The 9418-nt window shown below is 44.5% G+C and overlaps 1 protein-coding gene across 1 annotated transcript in view; it reads right to left on the bottom strand.

Annotated features, from left to right (window-relative positions):
• LOC105486850 (adhesion G protein-coupled receptor E2) overlaps nt 1–9418 on the bottom strand; it is a 39128-nt gene that overhangs the window by 4249 nt on the left and 25461 nt on the right. The window contains 4 exon segments of the mRNA XM_071087564.1: nt 1424–1515; nt 2097–2163; nt 6433–6668; nt 7516–7713. Of these exon segments, the coding sequence (XP_070943665.1) occupies nt 1424–1515; nt 2097–2163; nt 6433–6668; nt 7516–7713 (593 nt within the window).

The following is a 9418-nucleotide window of genomic DNA, read 5'->3' on the forward strand; positions in this document are numbered from 1 at the left end:
TCCCAAAGTGCTGGGATTACAGGCATGAGCCACCGTGCCCGGCCTTCTTTGTATTTTAAAAGTGCTAACTTCTTTGCACTTTTGTTACAGGACTGCTTACAAAAGTCCAAAGAAGTTTTTAACCTTTTAGTTTATTGATTCATAATGTTTGTACATCTTTATGGGGACATACATGATGTTTTGCTAACATGTATAGAGTGTGTCATGATTAAGTCAGGGTATTCAGGATATCTGTCACTTTGAGTGTCTATCATTTGTATGTGTTGGGAACACTTCAAATTTTCCCCTCTACCTATTTTGAAATATACAATATATTGTGAACTAGAGTCACCCTACTCTGCCATCCAACATTATAACTTACTCCTTCTATCTGACTGTATGTTGTACCCATTAACCAACCCCTCTTCATCACCTTGCCTACTCACACACCTTGTCCAGCCTCTGGAATCTATCATTCTACTTTCTTTTTATTTTTATTTTTATTTTTATTTTTATTTATTTATTTATTTATTTTTTTTGAGACGGAGTCTTGCTCTGTCGCCCAGGCTGGAGTGCAGTGGCCGGATCTCAGCTCACTGCAAGCTCCGCCTCCCGGGTTTACGCCATTCTCCTGCCTCAGCCTCCCGAGTAGCTGGGACTACAGGCGCCCGCCACCTCGCCCGGCTAGTTTTTTGTATTTTTTAGTAGAGACAGGGTTTCACCGTGTTAGCCAGGATGGTCTCGATCTCCTGACCTCATGATCCGCCCGTCTCGGCCTCCCAAAGTGCTGGGATTACAGGCGTGAGCCACCGCGCCCGGCCTTTCTTTTTATTTTTTGAGGCAGAGTCTCGCTCTGTCTCCCAGGCTGGAGTGCAGTGGTGCGATCTCGGCTCACTGCAACCTCCGCCTCCTGGGTTCAAGCGATTCTCCTGCCTCAGCCTCCTGAGTAGCTGGGATTACAGGCGCCCCCCACCATGCCCAGCTAACTTATCATTCTACTTTCTGCCTCCATGAGATCAGCTTCTTTAGTGCCTCTCTATGTAAGTGACAGCCTATGCTATTTGTCTTTTTGTGCCTGGCTTATTTCACTTAACAGAATGACCTCCAGTTTCATCCATGTTGCTGCAAATGACATGGTTTCATTCTGTTTTGTGGTTGAATTGTATCTTATTTTGTATGTATACCATTTACCAGCCAATGAAGATTTTTCCGGTTGCTCTGGGATTCACTAACTGAGATTAGACATGGACAAAACATTTTGCTCGGGGTGTCAACAGGATACCACTGAATCTGAGACGGCTGCCATAGAAGGATGGCTGCATCTGTTTACTCTGGGTGCCTTCAAAAGACCCTGAGATGGGACCTCAGTGGCTGTTGAGGCACATGGCTTGGCTCTTGGGAACCATACATGTCTGTGTTGTTGTCACCCCCTTCTCCATCTTACCTTGTGTTCTGGAGGGTGGACACTTCATTATTGAGGGAGGAGAGTCTGTTTTTCAAAATCCAGAGAGTCACCAGAAGGAGAGCTAAATTCACCTTCAGGAAACCACAGAAGATTCGTTGAATAGAATTTGAAACCCATTATCTCTCTCTCTTTTTTTTTTTTTTTGGTCAGATAGGGTCTTGCTCTGTTGCCCAGGCTGGAGTATGGCGGTGCAATCTCAGTTCACTGCAACCTCTGCCTCCCGGGTTCGAGCGATTCTCCTGCCTTGGCCTCCCAAGTACAGGCACCCACCACCATGCCTGGCTAATTTTTTATTTTTAGTAGAGACAGGGTTTCACCATGTTGGCCAGGCTGGTCTTGAACTCCTGACCTCAAGTGATCTGCCCGCCTTGGTCTCCCAAAGTGTTGACATTACAGGCGTGAGCCACCACATCAGGCCTGAAGCCCATTATCTCTTCATCTTAGCCTGTCTAATATGAATTATACACGTAAGTCTTTTTCTTAAATATTGAGTAACAGTGTTAGAGTTTGAAGATTCAAGAGTGGTCTTAGGAAACCTAACCCAACCCATGACAACCCAAGGTGCGTTCCTGCTCTTGTCACCATCTTTATTATCTTGCTTTTCTAATGACCCTCAGCGGGGCAGCGAGGATGCTTAGATGATGTCACTTACAGAGAAGATGGCGCAGACAGGTCCAAGGAAGCCCCATATAAATCCCTTTTCTGGTTGGAGCCAGCAGCTGAACAAGAGAGAGAGATTAAAAAAAAAAAAAAAAAAAAAGCATCGGTTTTTGGAGATACGGAACAGTTATGTAAATCTATTCCTTCCCTCCTCACCACTTCCTCCCTTCCTCCCTACATCAACAATATTGAGTGTTTCTTTAGCGATAGGGTCTGTGGTTGGCTCTGAAGATACAGTGGTGAGATCTAAGAACACGGTCTTAGATCCCCCACATTTTTTTTTTTTTTTTTTTGAGACGGAGTCTCGCTCTGTCGCCCAGGCTGGAGTGCAGTGGCCGGATCTCGGCTCACTGCAAGCTCCGCCTCCCAGGTTTACGCCATTCTCCTGCCTCAGCCTCCCGAGTAGCTGGGACTACAGGCGCCCGCCAACTCGCCTGGATAGTTTTTTGTATTTTTTAGTAGAGATGGGGTTTCACCGTGTTAGCCAGGATGGTCTCGATCTCCTGACTTCATGATCCGCCTGTCTCGGCCTCCCAAAGTGCTGGGATTACAGGCTTGAGCCACCGCGCCTGGCCAGATCCCCCAAATTTCAACTCAGGGAGGATACACGCAATTAGATACATTCTAACAATGAAAGAAAAATGGAAAGTTGTGCCAGGCACAGTGGCTTACACCAGGACTTTGGGAGGCCGAGGTGGGAGGATTGCTTGAGGCCAGGAGTTTGAGACCAGTCTGAGTAACATAGCAAGACCCCATTTCTACAAAAAAAAAAAAAAAAAAAAAAAAAAAAAAAAGCCAGGTGTGGTGGCTCACACCTGTATTCTCAGTTACTTGGGAAACTGAGCGGGGAGGATCACTTGAGTCCAGGAGGTTGAGACTGCAGTGAGCTGTGATTGTACCACTGCACTCTGGCCTGGGCAACAGAGCAAGACCTAAATTGCAGCATTTTAAATTTCTATTTAAAATAGAAAATGAGTCCAAGTGCAGTGGTTCACGCCTGAAATCCCAGCACTTTGGGAGGCTGAGGCGGGTGGATCATTTGAGGTCAGGAGTTCGAGACCAGCCTGCCCAACGTTGTGAAATCCTGTCTCTACTAAAAACACACAAAAAATGAGCTGTGTGTGGTGGCGTACGCCTGTAATCCCAGCTACTCGGGAGGCTTGAACCCGGGAAACAGAGAGCAGAGGTTGCAGTGAGCCGAGATCACGCCACCGCACTCCAGCCTGGGTGACAGAGTATTTCTAAATAAATAACTAAATATAAAATGACTGAATGGTCCTTTAAAATTCCTTTCTATGGCTGAATAATATTTCACTGTGGATATGTTATTTTTTTTATCCATTCATCAGTGATAGGCATTGTTTCCAATTTTTGACTCCTTTAAATAATGCTTCTATGAGCATTCATGTACAATATGTTGCTAAACGCTTAGTTTAGGTTCAGAGGTACATTGTGTGGGTTTGTTATGTAGGTCAATTGCACGTTGTGGCGGTTTTGCGTACAGATTATTTTGTCACCCGGGTCATCAGCACAGTGCTCTATAGGTCGTCTATTTATCCTCACCCTCCTCCCACTTTCTACCCTCAAGTACGCTTTGGTGTCTGAAGTTCCCTTGTGTCCATGGGTACCCAGTGTTTAGCTCCTACTTATAAGTGAGAACATGTGGTATTTGATTTTCTGTTTCTGAATTCACTAAGGATAATGGCCTCCAGCGCCATCCATATTGCTGCAAAGGACATGATCTCGTTATTTTATTTTATTTTTTTTGAGATGGAGACTCACTCTGTCGCCAGGCTGGGGTGCAATGGTGCCATCTTGGCTCACTGCAACCTCCGCCTCCCGGGTTCCAGCAATTCTCCTGCCTCAGCCTCCCCAGTAGCTAGGATTACAGGCACCCACCACCATGCCTGGCTAACTTTTGTATTTTTAGTAGAGACAGGGTTTCACCATGTTGGCCAGGATGGTCTCAATCTCTTGAACTCGTGATCTGCTTGCCTCGGCCTCCCAAAGTGCTGGTTTTACAGGCGTGAGCCACCGCACCCAGCTGACATTGTTATTTTTTATGATTGCATCATTTACAAGTTTTTGCGTGGACATCTGTTTTCATTTGTTTTGGGTATATACCTGGGTCATATGGTAGCTCTATGGTTAACTTTCGGAGGATTGGTGTTAATAATTCACAAAACCAAAAACAGCAAAAGAGGAAGCACTTCCCAAATCTTCTACAAGGCCAGTATTACTCTGACACCAAACCCAGAAATAGACATCACAAGAAAACAAAACTGCAGACCAAAATCCTTTATGAAAATGAATGCAAAAATCCTCAAAAAATACTAGCCGACCAAGTCCTGCAACATATTAAAAGGATTATATACCATGACCAGGTGGTAATTATCCCAGGAATGTAGGCTAGTTTAATATCTAATCATCCATCAATGTAATACACATATTAATAGAATAAAGGATTAAAATTATATGATCACATTATAGTTATATAATTATATAATCATATAATTATATGATCACATTATAAGATCACAGTTTAATTATATAACCATATAATTAACTGTATATAACCATATAATATTCCCCAGGACTCAAAGGTAAATAACCATATATAACTGTATAATTATAATGTGTTCTTTTTTTTTTTTTTTTTTTTGAGACGGAGTCTTGCTCTGTCCCCCAGGCTGGAGTGCAGTGGCGCGATCTCGGCTCACTGCAAGCTCCGCCTCCCGGGTTCACGCCATTCTCCTGCCTCAGCCTCCTGAGTAGCTGGGACTACAGGCGCCTGCCACCAGGCCCAGCTATTTTTTGTATTTTTAGTGGAGATGGGGTTTCACGGTTGTCTCGATCTCCTGACCTTGTGATCTGCCCGCCTCGGCTTCCCAAAGTGTTGGGATTACAGGCGTGAGCCACCGCGCCTGGCCGTGATCATATAATTTTAATCCTTTATTCTATTATGTGTATTAATAGAATAAAAGATTAAGTAATTAAGTAATCATATAGTTATATATGATTATATAATTATAATGATATAATATATGATATATAATTTAATGTGATAATATAATTTATAATTATATAATATAATTATATTTGATTATATACTTATATAATATATAAATTACATAGATATGTATTTATATATAAATTACATATAAAATAATCTAAGTATATAATTATAATGTGATCATATAATTTTTATCCCATATAAGTAAAAATTATATGCTTCTGAAATGCATTTGACAAAATCAAACACAGTTTCATCACCAAAATACCCAACACACTAGGAATAGAAAATAATTTCTTTAAACTGAAAATGGGTATCTATGAAAAATCCTCAGCTAACATCATACATTAATGAGGATAGACTCAGTGCTTTCTCCCTAAGTTCAGGAGCAAGACGACACTGTCTGCTGTTCTAGTCAACAGTGTCCTGGAGGGTTCAACCAGTGCAACTGGCAAACAAACAAACAAACAAGCTAGAAAAGTACCTGGCACAAAGTAAGCATCTCGTAAATCTTAACTATGACAATATCAATTATTTGGGTTATTCAAATCAGGTCTACTTTTTCAAATGAAAAATGGAAGCATCCTAAAAGATCTGGATAAAGTAGGTTAGATATTAAACAAATGCTATCATGAGCACTTTGGTTTCATTCTTGCTATTTCAATGAGAGAGATTTAAATACATTATCCCTAACTATTATTAGTATCTTTTAGAGACATGGTCTGTCTCTCTTGCTCAGGCTGGAGTGCAGTGGTGTAATCATAGCTCGCTGCAACCTCGAACTCCTGGGCTCAAGCGACCCTCCCATCTCAGCCTCCTGAGTAGCTAGGACTACAGGTGTGTGCCAGTATGCCCTGCTAATTTTTTAAATTTTGTAAAGAAGGGGTCTTGCTGTGTTGCCCAGGCTGGTCTCAAGATCCTGGGCTCAAGTGATTCTCCTGTGTCAGCCTCCCAAAGCACAGGGATTCCAGGCGTGAGCCACTGAGCCTGACCCTCCTTAATTATTATAATCTTCTAGCAGAAAGATGCCCTGGGGATTATGACACAGTGTCTTTGTCCTCTTTTGCTTTCCAAAGACTTGCCCTTTATTTCATTCAGAAAATTTCCGAAAACCCTCTTCTACAATGCCTAGTTTGAAATGTAATTGAAATAAACTCAATAGCTAAGAACGAGGAGCTGCAGTGTAATCCAACCAACAGAGCCTAAAATCCCTGCTGATCTAATTAAAAGCAAGTATCAAAAAAATGCTATCTAGGTTCTAGCAATGGCCACGGTTATGCCGGAGAAGATAAGGACTGTGGGAATTTGCATTAACCGGGAAGGTGTTCCATAAAGGTGAGGCCTGGAGGCTGCAGAAATGGCCACTGTCACAGCTGGGACTCCATAGCCCACAGGGAACATGAGCTTCTTCGTGAATCTGTTGATGCTCGAGTAGTTGACCACCATCAGGTTCCGTGCAGTGAGGAAGAGGTACAGGGCCTCCAGCAGCATCCAGGTGAAGGCCGCCAGGTAGAGATAATGCAAGGCACTGGCGATGATGGCACACAGCACCTGGGGGAGAAGTAAGAGACGCCCAGAGCGGCGGTCAGATTTGAGTGTGACCCATGGCTTCTCCTGTACCATGCTGTTGGGGAGAATTCTGAGATATCTGATGGCATTGTAGAGAATATTTGCTTTGTAGTTGAGTCAGGCAATGGGAAATTGGTGGTGTTCTTTTCTAATATTCCCCAGGACTCAAGGGCCTATATATATATATATACATACACACACACACACACATAGATACACGTATATACACACACACATATACGCATATACACACACATATACATATATGTGTATACACACATACATATACACATATGTGCGTATACACACATATATACATATGTATGCATATATACACATATATACGTGTATATATACACACATATGTGTATATGTATACACACACATATATAAAAAATATATACACACACACATATATACGTGTGTGTGTATATATATATGTTTTTTTTTTTTTTTGAGACGGAATTTCACTTTTGCTGCCCAGGCTGGCGTGCAATGGTGCGATCTCGGCTCACCACAACCTCCACCTCCTGGGTTCAAGCAGTTCTCTTGCCTCAGCCTCCTGAGTAGCTGGGATTACAGGCATGTGCCACCATGCCTGGCTAGTATTTTTAGTAGAGATGGGTTTTCTCCATGCTGGTCAGGCTGGTCTAGAACTCCCGACCTCAGGTGATCCACCCGCCTCGGTCTCCCAAAGTATTAGGATTACAGGCGTGAACCACCGCGCTCCGCTGGGCCATTATATTAAGGAATCCAATGCCACATCATTCCATGAGCCAGCATCCTCTGCGTCAAGGAAGGGAGCCCCCTGGAACACCGCTGTCAATACCTCATGTTCGGTTCGATCAATTGCCACGAGGAAGAGGAGGTGGGCCAGGAGGAGGCAGAGCGAGAGCTGCAGATGCAGCGAGGTGCTGATGTTCTGGATGGCTTTGCACAGCAGGAAGGTGAGGGCTGCCAGGAGGAGGCACAGCAGAGAGAGGCTCAGCCCCATGTAGGTGATGACAGTCAGCACAGGATCCTCCTCCTGGGACCCCAAAAAGAAGAGTTCACAGTTATGCTTTCTTGCTCTGGGGTAATGACCCCACCACCATTTTAAATTTTTATTTTGGCATAGCACATTCAAGAATGAGGCAGCCAGGTAAATTTGTGAAGGTGTCATCAATTTAATTTAATTTGTGAAGTTGTCACCTGAGCCTCTTGAGTGTCTGGGAATACAAGGGTAGTCATGCAGGTGACAACAGGTGTGCATTATAGTCATGTATGGCACCATGCCCTGCTAACTTTTTTTTTTTTTTTTTGACAGAGTCTTGCTCTGTCGCCCAGGCTGGAGTGCAGTGGCACAATCTCGGCTCACTACAACCTCTGCCTCCCTGGTTCAGGCAATTCTCTGCCTCAGCCTCCCGAGTAGCTGGGATTACAGGCGCCCACCACCACGCCCAGATAATTTTTGTATTTTTAATAGAGACGGGCCTTCACCATCTTGGCCAGGCTGGTCTTGAACTCCTGACCTTGTGATCCACCTGCCTCGGCCTCCCAAAGTGCTGGGATCACAGGCGTGGGCCACCACGCCTGGCCTAACTTTTTAAAAATTTTTATAGAGACAGGATCTTTCTGTGTTGCCCAGTCTGGTCTCGGATTCCTGGGCTCAGGTGATCCTCCCGCTTCAGCCTCCCAAAGCACAGGGATTCCAGGTGTGAGCCCGTTAGGTTTCGAAGGGAAGGTGAGGGTTAAAGAAAGACAGAGAGAGAGAGAGAGAGAGAGAGAGAGAGAGAGAGAGAGAGTTGGCAGCTCTACAGCAATGCAGGTTTATGTCCAGCATGAGACCTGTGGAGCGGGGAGCTAGCTGCGTGCCAGAATCCGCCGCCGCTTACAGGCTGGGGTAGTTACAGGTCTGGGCAAGAGGGGCTGGGTGGTATGGCTTGCTGTCTGGGAGGATATTGATAAGATGTTCCTGCGATGGAAAACAAAAGGGTGGTTTGGCCCTTTTTCCCGCAGGATCTGATAGTGATGTCCCTTGGATCTACTCCAAGTGATGAGATAAGAAAGTCAGGTGGGCCAGACGTGGTGGCTCACACCTGTAATCCCAGCACTTTGGGAGGCCGAGGTGGGTGGAACTTGAGGTAAGGAGTTCGAGACCAGCCTGGCCAACTTGGTGAAACCTTGTCTCTAGTAAAAACACAAAAATTAGCCAGGCATGGTGGTGCATGCCTGTAGTCCCAGCTACTCAGGAGGCTAAGGAAAGAGGATTTCTTGAGCCCAGGAGGTCAAGGCTGCAGTGAGCTATGACTGTGCCAATGTATTCCAACCTGGGTGACAGAGACCCCGTCTAAAAAAAAAAAAAAAAAAAAAAAAGGCAGAGTTTTCCCTGGGTGGGCCCGACCTAATCAGATGAGTCTTTACAAGATCTGGGCTCTTCCATGGAGAATCAGATTCAAAACTTGTGATGGTTAATATGGATGTCAACTTGATTGGATTGAAGGATACAAAGTATTGATCCTGGGTGTGTCTGTGAGGGTGTTGCCAAAGGAGATTAACATTTGAGTCACTGGGCTGGGGAAGGCAGATCCACTCAATCTGGGTGGGCACCATCTAATCAGCTGCCAGCATGGCTAGAATATAAGCAGGCAGAAAAATGTGCAAAGAGAGGCTGGCCTCGCCTCCCAGCCTATATCTTCCTCCTGTGCTGGATGCTTCCTGCCCTCGAACATTGGACTCCAAGTTCTTCAGTT

Source organism: Macaca nemestrina, chromosome 20 (assembly GCF_043159975.1).
Source record: "Macaca nemestrina isolate mMacNem1 chromosome 20, mMacNem.hap1, whole genome shotgun sequence".
Lineage (NCBI taxonomy): Eukaryota > Metazoa > Chordata > Mammalia > Primates > Cercopithecidae > Macaca > Macaca nemestrina.